We start from the raw sequence: 22,483 nt of genomic DNA, 5'->3' as shown, positions 1-22,483 counted from the left end.
TGTATCAATGTGAAATTTGCTGAGGTTGATAACTATATTGTGATTGTAAGAGAATATCACAATTCTTAGGTAGTACATACTGAGATTTTAGGGATAAGGGGCATTAATGTTTATAACTTAGCTTCAAATGGTTGAGAAAAAAATTGTTTCAGCTTTCAATATAAATATACATTTATATTTGTATATATATGTGTCAATTAGACAAATATATATATACACATTTACATGTACATATACAAGCACAGGGAGGAAGAGAGAGCATAAATTATGTTAAAAATGGGCAAAATGTTCATAATAGATGTATCTGGATAAACAGTATACAAGTGTTTTTTGTACTATTCTTATTCTTCAAATTTCTGTGTTTTAATTATTTCCAAATAAAAAGTTTAAAAATTAAATGCAGTCACTTATGTTACTGTAATAGGTTCAGTATTGTTTTTAAATGAATTAATAAATCCATATGTAAAGTTTTTCTCAGTTTTATTTCTATTAGAATAAACGTTAATAGATCTAATCCACATAAACAAAGGCTCTTTGGTGTCCTGGATAATTTCTAAGTGTTAAGGGGTTCTGAGACCACAGAGTTTGAGGACCATTGACGGAGACTGTGTGTAGGTGGTTAGGTGGGCATCCCCCTCATTCTCTTAAGGCTGTTTTATGACACTAGTTAATGAGAGCCAATTTGGTATGTGCAATTTACTAATTTTGTAATCTAGGGCAAGTCACTTAACCTTTTTATGCCTTAGTTTTTGTGTTTGAAAAATAGCGATAACATTGCTTATCTCAGAGGGCTCTTGTAAAGTTTAAATCAGGTACTCCATGGAAAGGCTCTCAACTAAGGCCTCTCTGCAGTACTATCCTTATTGGCAACCTGTATTTCTGCTGTGTTCTTACCTTTCTCTGCCATTTTTTTGTGCTTTAGCTATGATTTTGGTTATAATTAGGTGCATAGGAATGAACACAAAGAACCCGAAGAAGAGTATCAGATAGTTCTTAAAGTGCAAGTTTACGGTGGTCTGTGTCCCTTGAAAGAAGTGGTTAGGCAAACATAAAAGGGTGAAGATGGGCAAGCAGTCTGGGGTCTTTGGAAGTCCTTGATACAGGGAAGAGCATCATACCCCAAGGAAGCTGGACCAAAAACTGCATGAAGAGTGGTTGATAGAAGACGTTACTGGACAGGGAACACTGCTCCACTAGGGGTAAACTGAAATCAGCTCCATTTAGCCCTGGTTCCCTTGGCATTCCACTTTCCCGATGTGCATCCTCTGCTTAAACGTGTGTCTCTGTGCTGGGTTATTTGAGTTGTCGTAACAGTGTTCAGTTAGGGGAAAGGTAAGAAAGAATACTGTTGTTTGTGCCGTTTTCACTGTTTTCCCAGCCCAAGTCTAAATTTAGTGCTATTCTATACCCTACTCTATCAGGCATCACACCAATGAAAATAAAGAAAATTAGAGGCTGGCCCGGTAGTGCAGCAGTTAAGTGCACACGTTCTGCTTCGGAGGCCTGGGGTTTGCCGGTTTGGATCCCGGGTGTGGACATGGCACCACTTGGCAAGCCATGCTGTGGTAGGCATCCCACATATAAAGTAGAGGAAGATGGGCACAGATGTTAGCTCAAGTCCAGTCTTCCTCAGCAAAAAGAGGACGATTGGTAGCAGTTAGCTCAGGGCTAATCTTCCTCAAAAAAAAAAGAAAGAAAGAAAGAAAATTAGATTGTTGAATTATGTTGTGTTCACCTAATTCCAAATTCAAATGATCACTTTTTAAAAAATAAATCACAGGTTAAGTAAGTGTAAAGGCTTTATGTCATTTTGGTATGCTGCCTTTTAATCTTTTTTGCTAAACATCGTGATTTATTTTTCTGTGTTATTGTTTTTGTTTAAAACAGATCATCAGAAACTGGAAAGGGAAGCTAGAATCTGCCGTCTTTTGAAGCACCCCAATATTGGTAAGGAAAAGTTTCCAATGGATTTTAAATATTAAAGTTTTATGTATTTTTACAATTAAGAAATGTTACTTTAATAATCTAGATTATTTGCAGCTGTTAACAAAAAGTTTACTAACTTTTGGTCTTGGTTACTTTTTATTCTTTACAGTTTTTCAAAAGGTAGCAGTTCTGTATATACTAACCCTTTAAAAATAATTTAAGGTATGTTGAATGGTGCTTGTATGTGCCTTTAAGGGTTGTTCAGCTGCTGGTGCTGCTGGAGCGTGGAGAGGTGAGGCTGATGCCATTATTTTAGTCAGCTCAATTACTTTTCACCTATCTGGTAAAAAGTTTACCTTGCAGTCATTGATTCAATTCCACAAACTAGTAAAATTATTTTAGAATATTCTCCCTCATGAATTCTGAAAAGCGTGATAATGTTCAAAATAAAAACATTAATGTGTAAGAAAAATAGAAGAAAGAAACAAAGGAAAGAAAAACAAAGAATGAAAAATATGCATATAAATGTAAGCTAGATTCTGTGACATCAGGTTTGATTATTTTGGAAAAATATTACTGTCCCAGCTCTGTTGGTTTATTGTCAACCTAAGTATTTCTGATATAGAAGTAGAGAGGGAGTGGTAATGCTGTAGAAGTAGCAAAATCATTTACTGAGAAGGTTTACAGTTCTTTTATTTTTGTGTATTGGACCATTCAATTTCTATTCCTGCCTTGAAGCTTTTAGTATCTTGCATTTTGTGGATACTTCTTAGGTTCTTGAATGAATGAATAGACACTGCCAAGTAAATCTGAAGCATTAACAAACTAGCAGCTGTCTAAAAGGAGCCTTCTGGTTTGGAGAGAGAACAACACCATTTTGAAATGTAAACCTACCTCGTCACAAGTATTTCACTCTGATAAAAGTCTGTGGCATTTCTTGGTTGGCTGCGTTAGTTTGCTAGGACTGCCAGAGCACCACAGCTGGGTGCCTTAATCAGAGGAATTTATTGCCGTACAATTCTGGAAATTAGCAGTCTGAGGTCAAGGTGTCAGCAGAGTTGCTTGCATCCAAGTCCCCTCTCCTTGGCTCGGAGATGCCCTTTTCTGCCTTTGTCTTCACGTGGTCTCCCCTCGGTATGCTCTCTCGTGTAATTTCTCCTTTTTGCAAGGGGCCCAGTCCTATTGGATTAGAGTCCACTCTGATGGCCTCGTTTTAACTTAATTACCCTTTTAAAGACCCTGTCTCCAAACACAGTCCTATTTCGAGGTACTGAGAGTTAGGACTTGAACATGAATTTTGGGGAGACAAAGTTCAGCCCATAATATTAGCTAAAGAGAAATTACAAAATATGACCCACTATAGTTCAAAGAGTACTTTTTGCTAAGGTTTAAGATAAAATGGAATCTTTGTTTACTGAACTTGTTATTCTTCTGAAGGAGAGTTGTTGGTTTGTTATTAATCAGAGTCCTTCTATGAAACTCAATTTTTGTAGATAATGAAACTAGTTACCTCCATTTCCTCTAGGACACCAAAGTCAAACATTCTAAGGACACTCAAACTAAAACAAGAACAATTTTCATTTTGACACCCCATACAGAATAACCTTCCCAAAAAGGGAGGAAGTTTTATGCTACAGAAAGTTCTAAAGTTTGTGACACAGACAGCACCATCAACGCACCCTGACACAAGATGTACTTTCTCAGGGGTCCATGGCAGCCAGCATCCTGACTGCTTGGTTGTCTCACTTGAGGTGTTCTTCTCTGAAGATTTCAGGAGTACAAATGCAACTGTGGAAATCCAAGTCCTTGAACTTTCAGACCCCGCTTCTAACCACAGGAGAGGTTTCTAGTGATCCTGGACTTCAGAGTATAAGTCACAGATAGATTAAACTTCTAAGACATAGTCTCAAAAATCATAACAGTGGCAAATTCACTCATGTCATTCATTCACTCAACAAATTTAATATTCTAGGACTGCAGTAGGAACTCAACAGACCAATATTCCCGCCTCCATGGAGCTTGTGTTGTTGGGGCAGACTGACAATAAATGAAATACAGGATGTTAGAGTGTAATAATCACTGAGGAGAAAAAGAAAGCAGGGAAAGGAAATTGGGAATGTTGGGGATTACAATTTTAAAAAGGTGGTCTGGATGACTTCATTGAGTGTAGTATTTGAGTAAAGATCTAAAAGACAAGAGGAAGCAAGTCATTTGGCTCGCTGGGGAAAAAAGCTTTACAGACAGGGGGAACAAACAGCCTGTACAAAGGCCCTGAGGCAGGAGCTTGTCCAGTAGATTCCACCAAAGGTTTTTTTCTAATTGGAGAAATGAGCATGAGTTTTCGTTTTATCTTATCTTAATTGGTGGATCTCCATGTCGTGTAACCTGGCAATGTCATTTTTATTCATGTAAAGAAAAATGATTCAACAACAACAACAGTAATTGTCATAAAATACTAAGCAGCAGTGAATAAAGCAGGAGTGTTTTGAAGACAGACGCCAGAGTGGACGTCTGAGATACTAGAGAGCAGGGCCGCACAGGGTGTGCTGAGCAGAGTGCTGCTGTGCTGTCGGGATCACTGCGCCTCCCTCGGTAACAGTTGTACATAGATCACTTGTACTTGACCGGTTGAGGTTAGCAGGGAAAACAGCATTTGGTTTTGATTTCCCTGAAATAGATAACATGGTATCTAAGGAATGCACGGCCCTTATCCTCTTCTTTCTGCCGTTCTATTATTTGCCTGATTTTCTTAAAATCTGTCAGGTGTTAGAACTTCAAGGAAGGAAATACTATTTTTGACAATTTTTTGTCCTGTGAAAATTTGCTCGTTAGATTTTAATTTTTTTATGTGCCTTTCTCTTGGCACAGAATCGATATCTGAGAACTTGGGGCAAGTAAAAGGTTTCTCCCAACAAAACCCATTTTATTTATTTTTTTATTTTTTTACAAAACACATTTTAAACCAAATAAAAGTGGTGATTCACTAAACCACTTTCTTTTCTTCAGTGTTTTTTTTTTATGTTTTTCTGATTTTCAAAGTAATACACACAACTTAGTGGAAAATTTGGAAAACACAATCATGTATGAAGAAGAAACCAGAGGGCACAACTTTTATATTCGTTGTATTCATTTCTGCCTTTTAATAATAAATCTTATGAGTATGCCAGCTTTCAGCATTCTCTTGTGTGCATTTTCATACCCCATTAGATAAACCATGAAAATGTAATTTTTAGTTGTCTCACTGAACAAAGTTTATTGAGTGTGTGGCCATTGCCAGGCCGTGTTATATACTCAACACACTGGTGATGAGGCCATGATCAAGAGAGACAGTGCCCCTGCTTTCCCAAAGCCTTGCACCCTAGTGTAAGGAGATAGGCTATAAACAAATAAGCCACCATAATAATGTCGTAGGAATTAGGTCTATATAGAGAATTAAAATAGAGTAATCTGATACCAGGGGATTGGGTGGCTGCTGTCAAAGAGAAGCAGAATCAGACACCAGTTCAAGGCAGTAGACAGATTTTATTCAGTATCACTGCAGTAGAGGAGAGAGCTGTGCTCAATTCTGAATACAGCAAAGACAGCTGGGGATTTATAGCCAAAGAGCAGAATGAGGGGTCAGCAGATGGAAAATTACTAAGAGGAGATATCAAGGGTAGGGGGATTCTTACTAAACTGGCCTAATAAGATTCTTGTCAAAGGCAGACGAAGGACTTAGACATCAAGGATGGGTGATGAGGAACTTGACCAGATGTCAGGGGTGAGCAGATATGAAAGACTGACTTAGCAGGATTCTTTGCTAAGACTAGCTTAGGCAGGTTGCCCCTAAGGACAAGCCTTAGTTGAAAAGATGGCTCAGAGGAGGCTGTCTAAAGTTTGGTCAAGGAGAGAGTCTTTGTCACTACTTTCGAGTGGTTCTTCAGTCAAGATAGGTCTGCAGAGGTCATATTTAAACTGATATCCAAATGACAGGAAGAAACCATAATGAAAACTCAGGGAGAAAGGGTTGTAGGCAGAAAGAGCTTCCGTTGTTATGGGAAGAGTTGGGGACCAGCGTGTGACCTGCCATGGGTGAAAGACAGAGTCAGATGACCTGAGATCAGTCAGAAGGCTGGTTAGGTGCTTGACCACGTGGGGCTTTGTAAACTAGGTTGGAATGTTTGGGTTTTATTCTTAAGAGCAAGGAGAAGTTAGTGGAAGGATCTTCAGCTGGAGGAGTGTGTCATAATCTGATTTGCTCTATCTGCTGTGTATAGAATGGATTGCAGTCACATAAACAGAATTAGGGATAATAATTAGTGCTCCACCAGAATTCCATCAGAATCTAGTGTTTATCACCCTAGTGCCCCTCAGCTCCATCTTCTTGGGTAAGAACTTAAATAGCTCTAGGCTGGCTCTCTATTCTTTGTGGTCCACATAGTCTATGGTAAGCACCATGGACCTTTTGGCCCAAAAAATTTGGGAGTGCAGGCAATTTCCTAAGCAGCTCCATCTTTGCTCCACCTTCAGAGCAGCTAGCCAGACGATTTTGTTTGAACCCCAAAGTGGGAAGATTATAGCTAACTCCACATTAACATTGAGGTGTTGAAGCAATTTGGAGAGACTATCTTACCTCATGCTTCTGTTAATTAGCTTATTTTTCATCATTATGTCCATCTTTTGTTTTAATATAATGGGTTTATTTTCTCTTGAGACACAAAAACAAATTTGTGGTAAACCAAATAGTTTGAGCTGTATGTCAACATATCTACTAAGTAAGGGGAAAGTACCTTTAAAGTAGTGAAATAAAATATTTGAGGTAATAGCCGAATTGTCCTCAAAATTATTCTATATTTCCATTGTTTTTGTGCTTGATCTTTGATAAGCATTAGTGCTAACGAATTTATTGAAACCTGTGGTGAAGCCCAAGTAACTAAAAACAGTGAGGAGAAAACTAGGAAGACAGCCAAAACACGCACTTAATCCAACTCTATGAATCTGAACGGAACTGGACCAGGAAAGGAAAAGAGAAAATACTGGGAACTTTGATCTGACTCATGTGATGTCCCAAGTGAGAAGTTACCCACTTAGGATCCTTTATTTGTGAGGAGATCGATATTTGAGACAACTGTGCATTTTGCAGGATGAAGTATTTTGTTGCTGGGCTATCCTGTTCTCTAAAGACCTGAATTTACCTTTGTGTAGACTTTAGTTTTTTGAAAGTTTGAAAAAACATTTATATTTGTAGAAGATCACTGTCACCCTTGCAAGGTAAGCCTTTACTGATCTGGCTCAGTGGACCCCAGCAGCTAGAGAGCCAGAGGAAGGGCCAGGTGGCCTTTCTGTGTCTGGTCTGGGTTGGGGCCCTGGGACCCTGGGGCCATGAGTTAACCTTCCTGAAATCGCATGATAACGGTCGTGGGAATGATTGCCTTCTTCCTACCAGGTCACCCAGCCACCACCCCAAAACACATAAACACTCACTCGTATATTATTTTGAGGTGTAACAGAAAATTAAAGACATACATAGTGTTAATGGGAAATCCGCAGACCCCGTGGACCCCTCTTTACGCTGCTTCTGACACTGGTCTGCTCTGTGGACTGCTGAAGCACATCCCATCTGCTCATTCACTACGAGTTGCTCTCTTTGTAAAGCAGAGAAAATATTTATCGTTTTATTTCCTTCTGAGAATTATTAGAATTAGATAATGCATCTTATCATTTTGGTGAGGAATTAACAAACTTTGGAAGATATTTAATGTAAATAAACAGTTGAGGAAATTATTATGGAGCATTACTTACCAAGTACTACCTAATTAATCATTTCTTAATGTTTAGTGACTTCTTCCTGAAAGATATATACTCAACAGTGGGAAAACATTTCAGAAGCCTTTATGTATTATATATAATATAATAAAATATAATATAGCTATATAGTGTATATATCACATATGTTATATATAATATATATATGAGAACCATAATATTGCAATAACAGAGATCTCATAAATTATCTAGTACAAACTCTTAATTTTTGTTTTAATAATTGAGGAAACTAAAATTTTCCAAATCTATATGACTTATCCAAAGTTACAATTCTTTTTTTTTTTAAAGATTTTATTTTTTTCCTTTTTCTCCCCAAAACCCCCCAGTACATAGTTGTATATTTTTCGTTGTGGGTCCTTCTAGTTGTGGCATGTGGGACGCCGCCTCAGCGTGGTTTGATGAGCAGTGCCATGTCTGCGCCCAGGATCCGAACCAACGAAACACTGGGCCGCCTGCAGCGGAGCGCGCGAATTTAACCGCTCAGCCACGGGGCCGGACCCCCAAAGTTATAGTTCTTTAATGACATTGCCAAACCTGAATTCTTGATTCGCTCTGTGTAAATAGGTACTGATGTTTAGGGAAGCTGACTTGAAGCAACAAGGTTGAAAAAGCATTGGTATTCGTGTTTCCTTTCAAGGAGAATTTTGAAGTTGTTTTTGGTTCAAATCAATCCTCCCCTCATATAGGATAAACATGAAATTAAAAACTTCTAACACTAATACAAGAAAAGAAATTTTGTAAGTTTTGGAGAACATAAGTAATACCTAGCTACCTTAGGTAGTAGCCCTGGAGGGGAACCGCTGTGTCTCAGAAAGCTGCTCTGCTTGAGCAAGTTTATAGTTTGACAACACATAGCATCTAACGACACATAAAATTACATATGCTGACAGGTGGACATTAAAGAATATGTAAAGCCTTTACTTTCTGTATAAGCAGGTTTCCTGTGCCTATGAGTGATAATTTATGGCATCTAGGATTTATATAATTTCCTTTTCCTAAAGTGCAAACCTGGAGGAGTGCTTAAGAATTATCTGAGCCCAACCTAGATTCTGCAGATAGAGTCTGGCGATTTCAGTAGGGGAGTAATATGCCCAAGGTCACACACAAGTCTCCAAAGGGATGAAAAATGCACAACCTGCTTATGACCTCATTTTGCATGTAGTGTCTCTTCTTTTCCCTGACCTTGGAGGCATGGTGTTATACCTTAAAGTATGATTTTAATCTCAGTCTTGGATCTCCCTAGTCTTTGCAAAAATTTCTTGGGTCAAATATCATACCTCTGATTTTTGCAAGACAAAATTAACAGTCATTTTTGTTTGTTTGTTCTTTTGTTTTAACAAAATGTTACCTTTTTATTCTACTCTGAATGCAATCCTCTTCCAGGTTCCTAGAATTTATATAAGGAACCAATCCAGTTGCATTGTATAAGCTTAAACTCAGTAAATATTAAGTCATAAATATTCCCAGTAATTATCAAATGATTAAATTGCCCTGCGTGTCTATTGCTACAGTATTCCAGTTTGAACCCTCTGAAAGAAAAAGTCACGTGGGAAAGGGGAACAGAGTGGAGAGTGAAGGTTAATTGGTGTACTGAGAAGCAGTTAACGATTTTACGAATGACGGTCAAAAGTCTTTTTCAATGTTGTGAGAAATTCAGCAACATTCCAAGAGTCATGCTTATTCAGTTTTTCTCTATGCTCTCCTCCATTATTGGCGCTTATGCCTAATATTCATCACAGTTTGTAATTATACAAAAATAAGTAATTTTTATTGCTAAACAGCTTTCTGTAGTGACTCTCCAACAGATAAAAGGTAATTTAACCCTATTGAATAGTAAACAGCAAAGTACTCTTGTTTTATGTTCACTCTTTGTGTGATGAAATCTCGCCTCTTTTTCTTGATTGCTTGGTGTGAAGGCTAAATTACTACTTAGAATATCTTAATGTCTGCGGAATTGATTATCCTCTTTTAACAAATGTGAGAAACAGCACACAGAGATTTTTTTTCCCCTCCAGCAAATATTTTCAAAAATATTTGTTATTTAATCTAGCTTTTTCTTTTTCCTTTTGTTCATTTAATATGGTGCCAATGACGTACCCTTTATAATTCTTGGTTGAAAATTAAATTCATCATCTTTTTAAGTAAACAACTTAGTAGAAAGATAAAATACAGATTTAAAAACTGTAGATTCAGGGTAACATTTTAAATTCTCTTTTAATTGATGAGTTTGGATCTGAGTCCATTTGCTGTTAGTTCCTTTGTAAATAAATTATTTTTTCCATCTATCAATGAGCCAGTTCCTGAGTTATATTAGAAGTAAGTGGATTTTGTTTGAAACTGTAGAGAAAAATGGTCCTTCTGTTACAAAAGAAGGACAGTTTATCATTTAGACTTAAAAATGGTCCTTCTGTTACAAAAGAAGGACAGTTTGCCATTTCTACTCACTGGATAGTACACTTTGACCCATCAATGCATATTTCCTCAAATACGTCTCCTGAGGTTCCCACTGATCCTGTTTTAATTTCCATTTTGTTCTGTCTTCTCTGGGTTCAGCGTAGCATCCCCCAACAGTGTTGGAAGTTTATAACAGTTTCTTGGGCCCAGAGTTAGGCCCTGAACTGAAACTTGAAAGGGAAATAATTCCACACGTTACCAGCACCTTTTTGTTTCTTTGTTCGTTTGTTTGACTGGGGCTTGAGTTCTGCAGAATCCCTTCTCCACTGCCTCCCTCCCCAAATGCAAGAAGAGCCCGTGCAAGCAGGAAGCCCTAAGAGCCAGGAGCCTTTTAATCCCTCAAAAGACCTTGCTCTGTTCCCTTTCTTCTGATAGCTTTGATAATAAAAATAAACCTACCTGCAGTCAGCTATTGTGGCCAGATTGGAAGATGGGCTGAATAAAAGAAAAAGACTTGGGTTGGAATTCCAGTGAACTTTGTCACTAGAATTAATAATGAAACTGTTAACTGTGTTATCAGGCACTGGCATTCTAAGTGTTTTCCATGCATTCAGTCTTTTAATCCTCAAAACAAAGTGCCATTTTTATGTCCATTTTATAGACAAGGAATCTAAAGCTCAAAAAGGTTATACAATTAACCAAAGTTAGACAGCTGGTAAGTGGTGGCAGAGCTGGGATTCAAACCTGCACATCCTGATGCCACAGTCCGTGCTCTTCAGCACACACTGTGTTGCCCCTAAGTTGCTGTTTAACTGGATTAGTCACACTGTTGTTTAATAAGTAGAGAAAAGAATCTCAAAACTGTATCAACAGCAGACTGAGATCTTTTCCTTGAGGTCTTATTTAATTTTACTATTTATCTTTAGTTCTTACTCCAGAGGGGGAAATAGCAGCATAAGATTATTGAAATATGGCAAATGCAGATATTATAGAACTAATTATATTTTCGTGACAATAATTTTTAATATCTTGGTGAAAAATCTTTTAAGTGGTGGTATTTGACCCTGAATTAATTATTTACTTGCTCTGCAAGACAATCTTTTACTCTCCTCTCCTATTAATAAGGAAAATGAATGAAATATTTGTCAGAAAACAATGAAGGTTAAGGAAACAAACCAACAACAGTAATGAATGTGATGTGTAACATGATAAAACAAATTTTAAAAACTATTCCTTAAATTGTAGGAAAGGAATGAGGACAGGACTCTTATGGGGTGATGAATTCTAAGATCAGATAAGCCTCAGGTGGGTGTGTTGTTTTAAGCAACTGTTGCTCATAACTTGTCTTAATAGAGTACACACAGGAATGCCAAGTTAGGGTTTTGAGATGACTTTTGAAAGTGTCATTCAGAGTTCAATTACAACATTTACTTCTAGCATTTTATAATGCTAGTTGTGGCTTAGTTTGGTTGGAAAGTTGCCACTTTAGGAAAGGCAGCTCTGTATTCCCATTATTTATAAATTTTTAAATAGGAATTTGTTTTCTTTAAAAATGCTCCACAGGTAGAAGTGTTTGTTCTTTGAATTTGATTTATAGTTCATCTGCTTAACAAAGACGACCCAACTCTAACGCACTTGGCGTGGAGTGATGATTGTGTCAGAGTATTGTTTGATGTATTAATTTTCTTGATTATTTAGTTTAAAAGGCTAATGGCCTGTGTTGAAGGAAAGGAAATAGATACATACAGTAATATCACTTGAATTCTTCCTTTCTTAAAATACCTTTTTACTTCTCATGTTTCAGTGGTAATGTACAATGTATTTTCTAAGATATGACAAAAATTCTTTGGTAATGTTTTGTTCACAGTATTGAAGTTCAGTAGTTCATGGTTCAAAGATTACTTTCAATTTTTGGTAATGGATTTATTGTGTGTTTTAACCAAAGTGTTAGAATAAGAAGAAAAATTTCTGTAGCCTACAAAATTAATCACCCAAGAAAGTGGCAATAATTTTTGTGAGTCCATTATTTTCAAATATAAGAAGTCTTTAGTTTGTTCTATTCGGAAAATGAATGATTTTACTTACAAATATTTAATTGGAATCTTACATTATATAAACAGTTCCCCCTAGGGATATCCATAATTATAATCTCCTCAAGTATCAGTGGTTTTGCATATTCAGATGAATTTGAGTTGGATTATTTGTAAACAAAACAAACTATGCCTTGTTAATTTATTTTTCATTAAGAGCAAAGCTCTCACTTTAAAATTGAAGTGGTGAGACCGTGTTGTATTTTGATTAGCTTTGACATTATCTTTTAAAAAACTTTTAAATATTTTTTATTTTTATATTTTATATATATAAAATATATTTTATATAATAAAGAAAATATACTGATTTATTTCCATCCTTTATTTTTTCTTCTAATTTTTTAAACAATCATTACATGAGTTTTTTTAATATCAACATTTGATTCCAGAACGAAAGAATTCTACCAGCATGGGTAAAGGGGAAATGAAAGAAGATTTCCAATGATTAGTATTAAGCATTGATTGAGTTAAATAGTGCTAACTCTGTTGCAATTAAAATACTGAAAGACTACAAAGATGAACTCAGACATAATCCTTGACCACAAGGTGTTCACATTTTCAGGAGGACAGATAATTATGTATGCAACTAAAATTCAATGAGGTTATATACTATAAGGAAGCCATTACCAAGGTGCCATGAGAGCACTAAGGAATAAGGTCAGAATTTTAACTGAAATACATAGCGTGATGAACAGAATTTTGTCCTGAAGAAGTAGGGATTAGGGGGCCAGCCTGGTGGCGCAGTGGTTAAGTTCACACACTCTGCTTTGGTGGCCCAGGGTTCACGGGTTCAGATCCTGGGTGCAGACCTCTGCACTGCTTATCAAGCCATGCTGTGGCAGTCATCCCACATATAAAATAGAGGAAGATGGGCACAGATGTTAGCTCAGGGCCAATCTTCCTCAGCAAAAAGAGGAGGATTGGCAACAGATGTTAGCTCAGGGCTAATCTTCCTCACCAAAAAGCAAAAAAGACAAAAAGAAGTAGGGATTGGATTCAATGGCACTATAGAAAGACAGGTCAACGAAAGGAAAACATCAGATGGAAAAGCCCTTGTCACACTCGAAGAATGATAGAAAATCAGGAATGACTGGAGTATAATGTGTGTGTTGGCCATGAAGTTTGATTGGGAATAATAGTGAAGACTCTTGACTTTTGATGCCAAGGAATTTGATCTCTAATCTGTAGAAAATGGGGAATTATTAAAGATGCATTTAGGTGACTCGTGATTATATCTGTTTCTCTGAAAGACAAATTTGGTAGTAATAAGTGTAGTTGTTGATACTCAGGAGAAGCTGGTGTTGAAAGAGCCTTTGAAAGTCTTCTGAATTAATTTATGTATGAGACATCATGGGTTCCTAAGCCGTGGTAATGAGAGCAGAGATGGCAAAAAGGGCAAAGACACCAGAGACATTGTGAAGGTAGAATCAGAAGATCTTGGGCAGCAGTTAAATGGTGGTACAAGGGATAGAAGGAGCTTTCTCTCAGGTTTCCAGTTTGAGTGACCAGAGACATATTTATCCCTTTAAGAATTGGGAACAAAGGAGGAAGAGAAAGTTGCGAGAAATCAGAAATTTCGTTGGTTTGAGAACATGATGAAATTATTTTTTTAAAGATTATGAAATACCTATTTTGGGGGACCATGGACCAAAAAGGAAAAATAGAAATAGCAAATGATACCAGCTAAAACCCTAATCATTTACTTTCTGCTACAAACTGTAAGCCTCTTGTCATTTGGGTGTTCCTCTTGAGGATGGAAGTAGTTGGCAGTGGTTATGACTGTCCCTCCTAGACCAAGACTTCAGTGTAGCGAGCCCCTTGGTTTTGGGTCCTTGTTTTTATGGAGAAAGTCAAGACAGTCAAATTGGATTCTCAAAGTATCTTTTGAACTAGCAGATAGTTGCTGCACCAACTCTACCACCTAACTGTGGTTTAGCATTTCTAGAATGCTCTTTCTCCTGTGTTCTGTTAACCAGAGGAAGGCTCACTTCTCCCTGGTCCCTCATGCTTTAGCCAAACATGTATCTGCTTTTGTCTCAGAAATTTTAATTACTTTAATTTGAATATGTCCTGTCTGATTTACATGTGGGACATCACATATAGCTCCAGAGTGTGTGAATATGTATTCTGGAGACATTCCCCTCTCGGGGGTATTGAGAGTAGATAGATGCACCCAGACATGATGGTGAATGCCTACTTGTAAAAAGCATGAAAAGTTTTTTTTTTTTAAGAGCAGTAACAATAATTTTCTTGGATTATTTTTATTCAGAATGTGCTTTACAACAATTTATATATAAAATAACTGAAATTTTATTTTAGATGAATAAAAGGAAGTTATTTTGGGGCACAGAATATTTGGAAGTATACAAAAAAGCATTATTGACTTTTTTTCATTTTTAGCAATAATAGTTCAAATGTGTTGATTTTAGATAGGCTTACATCAGTTTTTACTCTTATAACTATAAGAAAAATACCAAGACTATGTTTTCTTAACAGGTTTAATTTTCTTGGAGCTATAATGAAGTTACCAATTTGAAGATCATGTTTTTTCTTCAGCCAATTGCCATCCCTCAAACAATTTCTCATTTAAAAGCTGGTAACACAAATATGTATTTAAACTTATTTGTTATGAACTTTCCAAAAGAAGAACTCTTGATAAAGCATGGTTTTCAAATGTCATTCTCATCTGTGTAGATTATTCCCGTGACCTTTTCTTTTGATATTCCTTATATAAATCTGCCCTTCAAAATTAAATTACATCTTCCAGTCACTTTCTAAAAATATGTTCATAATATGGACAAGAGAAATGATGTAAGCCCATTTTTTCCCCCCAGAAAGTTAAAGGATCCTTGATTTAAGATAGGTTTTCAATCTGGGGTGATTCTGTCCCCTTCGCTCTCTCCTCCTCCTGAGGGCATTTGGCAACATGTTTTGGTTGTCACAACTCGGGGTGCCCGTGTGGCATCCACTGAGTAGTGGGCATGGATGCTGCTAAACCTTGTACAGTGCACAACACGGCCCCGCACAATAAAGAATTTGGTCCAAAATGTTAATAGTGCTGAGACTGAGAAACCCTGATTTAAGGTAGGAGTGACAACAATAAGACAGCCAGCCTTGTTTGGTTAAGCTCTGGACCCAGGCAGTTTCCTTTTATAAAAAAAATTAGTCAGTGTGTCGCCTTAAATGAAGCACAAGCAGGCAATGATACTCACATAGACTATCTGTGAGCAAAAGTTTCTAAAATATTCCCTTTTAACGAAAAAAGTAGAAAAACAAAAAACTAATTTAAATGTCAGCCGTGAATAAGATACAGTCACGGATTAGACTTTTGTTTTTTCTAAATCATTTGAAAAGGATATTTGTATAATGAAACTTTTTTATTGAAAACTATGTAAGTTGACATTCCAGTAAAATGAGAACACCTCCCAAGAATCAGATGGAGATAAAAGAGAAGTAATTCTCTAGTGAAATAATTTTATCTTCATTGTGAATTGTTTAGAACAATGATTCTCATTCCTTTTGGATCTTGAGCCTCATTTGGATGAACTTTTATAGGCTATAGATTTCCCCTCCATAAAATAGCATATGACACCAAATGTTTCATATAGTTTGGAGTATTTACAGAGACCAATAGAGCCCAAATATGGACCTTTGCACCATAGATTTCATATTAAAACAAAACTTATTTTGAAGAAATACAGTAAAATGTCCTTATACGCTTTTTGGCTTTTGTTGGTTAGGTCTAAATCTTTTTTTTCTTTCTTTCTGTCTTCATTTTTTAATTTTAAATTTTGTTTTTATAGCAGTAACATTGGATTATAACATTATATAACTTTCAGAAGTACATCATAATATATTTCGAATTCTGTGTAGATTACATCATGTTCACCACCCAAAGACTAATTATAATCCATGACCACACATGGGAGCCTAATCACCTCTTTTGCCCTCCTCCCTCCCTATTATACCCTCTGGTAACCTCCAATCCAATCTCTGTTGCTATGTGTTTGTTTGTTTGTTTGTTGTTGTTTTTATCTTCTACTTATGAGTGAGATCATATGGTATTTGACTTTCTCCCTCTGCCTTATTTCACTTACCATAATACCCTCAGGGACCATCCATGTTGTCACAAATGGGAGATTTCATCATTACTTGTGACTGAGTAGTATTCCATTGTGTATTTATACCACATCTTCTTTATCCATTCGTCCCTTTATGGGCACCTAGGTTGCTTCCAAGCCTTGGCTATTGTGAATAATGCTGCGATGAACATAGGGGTGCATGTATCTTTATGCCTTTGTGTTTTCAAGTTCTTTGGATAAATACCCAGCAGTGGGATAGCTGGACCATATGGTAGATCTATTCTGAATTTTCTGAGGATACACCATACTGCTTTCCATAGCGGCTGCACCAGTTTGAACTGCCACCAGCAGTGTACAAGGGTTCCCTTCTCCCCACATCCTTTCCAACACTTGTTGTTTCCTGTCTTGTTAGTTACAGCCATTCTGACCGGAGTGAGGTGCTATCTCATTCTAGTTTTGGTTTGCATTTCCCTGATAGTTAATGATGTTGAACGTGTTTTCATGTACCTGTTGGCCATCCGTATATCTTCTTTGGAGAAATCTCTGTTCAGGTCTTTAAATGTGACTCTCACGTTAGTCTTAATGACCTTGTAGTTCATATGAAAAGATCTGCACAATTCTCTCCACCTCAACTCCCATCTTATGGAAGAATGCATTTTGGGATAGGCATGCAGCTGGACTGTGTAATGGCGAAATAGCCCCCAGTTCACTTGGGAATTAAACCCACAGATAGGAACTGAGCTGACTTCACATTTATTTGTCTGTTTATACCTTTACGTTATTAATGCCTCCTCTTCCAAAAAGAATTTGTTAAGAAAATGAATAATGTAAGATTTTAGATATGTAGCTAGTGAAGAGAGTAAACTGCTTTTGAAGCAATTTAGAGGTATCTAATTAAAGTGAAGCATAGAAATTGCACTGTAAGCAGCAGCCAACCTAGCATAGACTGGTGCTGACGTAAGCTAATGGCAATCCTTTATAAACCTGTTCATTAAAACACGTTTCCATAGGCAGCCTTGGCAGGCCTGATTCCTACTTCACATATGAAGGGTAATGAAATTTATTTAAATAAAATAGAATAATTCCCTCTTTTAACTAATTTTGACAGGTCTTGTCCCCAATTATTCTGAATCAGTGATGCGTTACTATGATGTCACAGTTGCAAAGCATCTCCCCATCAAATGGAAAAAAAAGTAACTCTCTCCTGAAGGCTTTCCATAAACTAGAAAATGTTATTTTTTTGAGACAATAAATGAACAGAGTGTTTACGTTGCAGCAATCTGTTTTTAATTTGGGAACATTTTAGTGTTTAAATAGTGAAGTGGCAGCATCCGACTTAATTTTAACAGGATCCCTCTGGCCAGTGTGAGTGACCGTGTCTCTCCTCTGCCCAGAACCTGCTCAGTGGCTCCAGCTTCACTCGGAGGACAAGCCCTGGAGTCCTCACAGTAGCCTGAGGCCCTTACAGGGGTCACCCGCCCCTTTACTTTCTGATTTTAGCTCTGCTACTCCCCCCTCACTGGCACTGCTTCAGCCCCTCTGGGCTCGTTGGGCTTCCTCAGCTGTGCCCCGAGTTCCTTCTGAGGGCACTGCTCCTCCCATCAGGCCGGCAGCTTTCTGCAGGCCTCTGCTCACCTGTCTCCTCATCTCCTCACCAGGAGACCTGCCCAGACAGCTCTGTGCAGCAGAGCAGCCTCGCTCCCCCAGGCCCCCCACACTCCGAGTCTGCCTTCCTGGCTCTGTTTTCTCTCTAGCACTTACCATGGGAATATATCTACTTCTGTTTGGGTTATTTTCCACCCGCCGAGCATGTAAGATCCCATGAAGGCAGGGACTTTGCTCATTAAGGTATCCCCTGTACCCAAAATGGTATCTGGCGTAGAGTCTGTGCTCAGTAAATAAATGTGGCAAGGATTAGACAATGCATGGGTGCATATATTTTTATTAAGTTAAATTTAGTTAATCTGAGGGGGAAGAAACACTTCTATTAATATAATTAGAAGGAAAACATGCACATTTTAACTTGTGACACAGCTGTTTTGTTCAAGCACAGGATTCATCTATAGGACGTCGGTTTCCTTCTGGCTAACATGAGTATCAGTGGCCTAGGGCAAGCCCACACCAAATCGAAGACTATTAAAACCCGAGAGCAAACAGAAGGCTTCTGCCTGCTTTGGCAGGTCAAAGACCCGCGCGAGTCAGCCTCTTTCTTTTTATTGCCAGATCTTCCTGACTAATCCCTTATCACTTAGTCCAAAATTCCCATCCTGCTGGCTGGAATCTTAGCCCAGACCCCCTTGGTGATCTTTGAGGTATTTCCCATGCAACTTGGAGAATCCAAGGTGTCTTTGTCAAGAATGTCAGGATCTCATGTCTCTTTTTATCTGGTGGACACCTAAAACTGCTAGCTACTTCCCTACCTTCCTGGAGAGCATTTTAATGCTACCCCAGGAAGCAGAACTATACTACCAATAGATGTCACCGATTGTTCCCCCTTGCCAGATCACCTACTGATCTAGCTGGTGAGCCTCGTTCTAGACATTTATGAGATTGCCCTTAATTTGACTACTCTGCTCTTCCAAGCAAAAGCCCATTTTCAGATGGAATTACGATACTGTTGAGTGAAGGAAGAGGCTTGGTTGTGTCTCTCACTCCTGCTTGTGTGATAGGCCTGTCCTGTCCTTAGTGATTCTTTTAAAGGCCCCTGGGAGCCATGCTCTGAAGCAAGGATTGGCAAACTTTTTCTGTGAAGCACCCAGTAGTGAATATTTTTGGCTTTGCTGGCCATGCCATCTCTTGTCCTCACTATTCAACGTGACCATTGTAGCGCAGAGCAACCGTAGACACTTCTCAAAAGAATAGGCGTGACCGTGTTCCAGTAAAACTTTATTTACAGACACTGAAATCTGAGTTTTATTTAATTTTACATGTCATAAAATATTCTTCTCTTGATTTGTTTTTTAGAACCATGTCAAAATATAAAAAACTGTTCTCAGTTTACAGAATGTATAAAAATAGGTGTTGAGCTGGATTTGATCTGTGGGCCGTAGTTTGCCAAGCCCTACTTTAGAGTCTGGGAGACTTTCTCGGTGTGGGTTACTTGGACTCTGGGTATCTGCCGAACTCCCTAATTCCTTCTTTCCTGGGCCTGGGCAACTGCTTCATCTTTGTCTCCTGGCCACCTTGTATTTTCTGATTCTCAGAGGATAGAAGCTAACATATCTGATGACCTGTGTGGCTTTCCACTGCTGAATTCTTCTAATTCTGGAAAATAGTGCCATTTCAACTCCAGTTTCAAATTTAGCACTGTTCTAGATTCTAGGTCGAATGTGATTATGAAAAGCCTGACCCTGCTGCTCAGTTTCCTTCCAGCCCGGCTCTGGGTCTTACCCTGTGGTGAGGTTCTAGATAGTTACTGCCCACCTCTTTCTGTCTCATCGGCCAACTACCACATCAGGTAACCTGTGACTGCTGGATTTGGGTTAGAGCTTGAGCTGCCACCACTTAAAGCTTACCTTTATTCCTTTAGTCTTGAAAATTGATGATCTGTTTCAGATTACCTCTGAATTTACACACACATGTGCTATTTCTAAAATAATTTTGACCCCTGACTTTGTCCCATACTTTAAAAGTTTTAGCCTATGCATAACCTAGGCCAGCTCTGTCTTCATTTGACAGGTTTGCTGCCCTCTAAACCATGACTATGACAGAATCTTATTTTTATTTTTTTCTGTTCATTCTGATATCGTTGAGGTCTTTTTCTTTTCTTTCTTTTTTTCTTTTTTGAGGAAGACTTGCCCTGAGCTAACATCCGTGCCCATCTTCCTCAGCGTTATATGTGGGACGCCTACAACAGCATGGCTTGCCAAGCGATGCCATGTCCGCACCCGGGATCCGAACCTGCGAACCCCAGGCTAACGAAGCAGAACGTGCGAACTTAACCACTGAGCCACTAGGCTGGCCCCGACGTCTTTTTCTTTTTGAACCTAGCATTTCCTCCATCCTTCCCAAAACACCCTGGGTCTATCAGGGTCTCCACCTTTTATGAAGCTGAAGGTAGAATGGCCTCAGTTGAGAGCTTGCCCTTCTTAATAACACAAAACTGTTGTGACAATAATGAGTATAAACTGGAATGAACTAATTTTGGTGTAAGAGAGGACCCTTTCTATGTGAGTACAGAAGAGAACAGATTAGAGTCATCTTCATTTGCAAATATGTCATGAGGAAATTCCTTCTATTCTTTAGCTCTATTTGCCCTTGTAAAGCTGACCTGGATCCCCTTAAACTCTGCCCCGTGCATTTGGAATGGGGCAGTATAGTGTGAGCACTGACGAGGAGGCTGGTATTACTCAAAGACCAGTACCACTCTGAACATGTCAACCTTTCAGATATAACAGAACTTTCCCCTGCTGAGGGCAATAAGCAATCCACATCTAGGCACAGAGCCATTCCAGCAGGTTATCAAGACGGTCAGTGGAAGGAAAGGCTGCTGGTTTCTGCTGCTCAGCTGGGAGATCCTGACCCACTCCCACTGAGTAACTTGTGTGTAGATGTAGACAGCAAGCTGCCAGCTGTGGTCGACAATTCTTGCTTTGTGCCGACGGCTTATCAGAGTCCCCTGGCCTCAGAAAACCGTGAACACGGCCCCAGACCCTGTCCTCTTGCTGGTGATTGATACTGCTGACGTGGCGCTCGTCTTCTGACTTGCCCTTTCTGGGCCCGGGACCGTTTGTTCTACACACTTGAAGTCTGGGCTCATGAGCCCCCATGCATGACTTTGCAGACGGTCCTATTTGTGACCTCAGCCTGTGATAGCTCCCCTGGCCTTGACCTTCCAAACTCCTGACTGTCCACACTAATGCTTCTGTCCTTGCCTGACTTTTCTGCCCTGCTTGCCTCTCATGTCCTGGAAGACAAAATTATCCCTTTCCATTGAAACATCACATTTTTTAGCATATATCTGAATGGATATAGATGGAAGAAATATAACTGGTCTCCTGAGAAAGATTTTCACTTTTGTGATTTAATTCATTTGGTAGTTTGTTTAATTTCTAATCCTTGAGTTATATAACATAGAGATAATTCCTGCTATATATATAACTATTATATATATATATATATATATATAGTGTTCTCTTTTTCTTGTTGTTAATTTTAAATTGTAGTATGTTTCTTATTTCACAGATATATCTTAACCCTTCACCATGTTCATTTTGTAAACTGAGGACTTGAATGATCACCATGAGTGGATCATTACTTCACCCAGCACGAACTGTATCATGATTTTATTAAGTTGCCAATAGCAAATTTACTGCCTTAGTGTTTTTCTACTATTATTAGAGACTCTTGACAATGCTTCATTCTTAAAGATAACTTTCTTTTTAAAAAGTGCCTTGAGAGGGTATGGAAATAGTTCATGTAGTGTTTTAATATCACATGATATTCAAGTCATTATATTAATGAATGACTGGGTAAACTTCAGAACCTGTAAGGCTAGTAGCTCTCTGAGTGAAGAACTCAAGAAATAAGCAACGGAAAATATAAATTCCAATAAGCGATATTTTATTAAACTAATCTTTCCATCTGTATCAGCCAGTAAGTTCCTTAATGCTTCCATGAGTATATTGTCCCACCAAATGTGTGATCCTTTTCTTCAGAGATCAAGAAGAGGGATCTGGCCTCCAGGTATTTCTGGAGGAGTGAAATCTTCCGGTGTCCTATGGTGGAAGGAAGATACAAAGAATCCCTCTTGTCCTCACCAGCTCCCAAAGACAGCCTTGGAGGAGAAAGCTATGGTTTCACACCTCTTTATGGAAAAGAAAAATCTTTAGGTGGGATGGTGAATATTGCACAAAAAAGAGAGGAAAGATAAATAGCCTTTCTCCCCCTGCCACACCTGACCCGGAGAGATTCTGGGGATTCTGAAGCAAGTTCCCTTCTAAGTGCGTGCTTTGGCATCAGTTTGGGTTTAATTCAGCCTGAGCATGTCCAGCCCTCTGCCTCTGATGGCATTCGCATGTGTGAGGAAGGTGGGAAGCAAGGGAGTGGAAGAGGGTAGAGATTCCAAGAGTGGTCAGATACTCCTTGATTCTCTGCAACTCTGGGAAGTAGCTCTGGAGCCCTCTCTCCCATTGCTTCACCTGCCACCCCGCTTGAAGATGATGGCTTCCTGGAGATAAAAGGAGC

General features: G+C 38.5%; 1 protein-coding gene across 15 annotated transcripts in view; it reads left to right on the top strand.

The window, feature by feature from the left end:
• Positions 1 to 22,483, top strand: part of CAMK2D (calcium/calmodulin dependent protein kinase II delta) — a 289,757-nt gene that overhangs the window by 96,625 nt on the left and 170,649 nt on the right. For all 15 annotated transcript variants that reach the window (XM_046655892.1, XM_046655897.1, XM_046655893.1 and 12 more), the window contains exon 3: positions 1,888 to 1,947. In XM_046655892.1, the coding sequence (XP_046511848.1) occupies positions 1,888 to 1,947 (60 nt within the window). The remainder of the gene's footprint in view (positions 1 to 1,887; positions 1,948 to 22,483) is intronic.

Source organism: Equus quagga, chromosome 3 (genome assembly GCF_021613505.1).
Source record: "Equus quagga isolate Etosha38 chromosome 3, UCLA_HA_Equagga_1.0, whole genome shotgun sequence".
In the NCBI taxonomy this organism is placed as follows: Eukaryota; Metazoa; Chordata; class Mammalia; order Perissodactyla; family Equidae; genus Equus; species Equus quagga.
The sequence above is the reverse complement of the archived record's forward strand: the minus strand, read 5'-3'. Positions and strand labels throughout refer to the sequence as shown.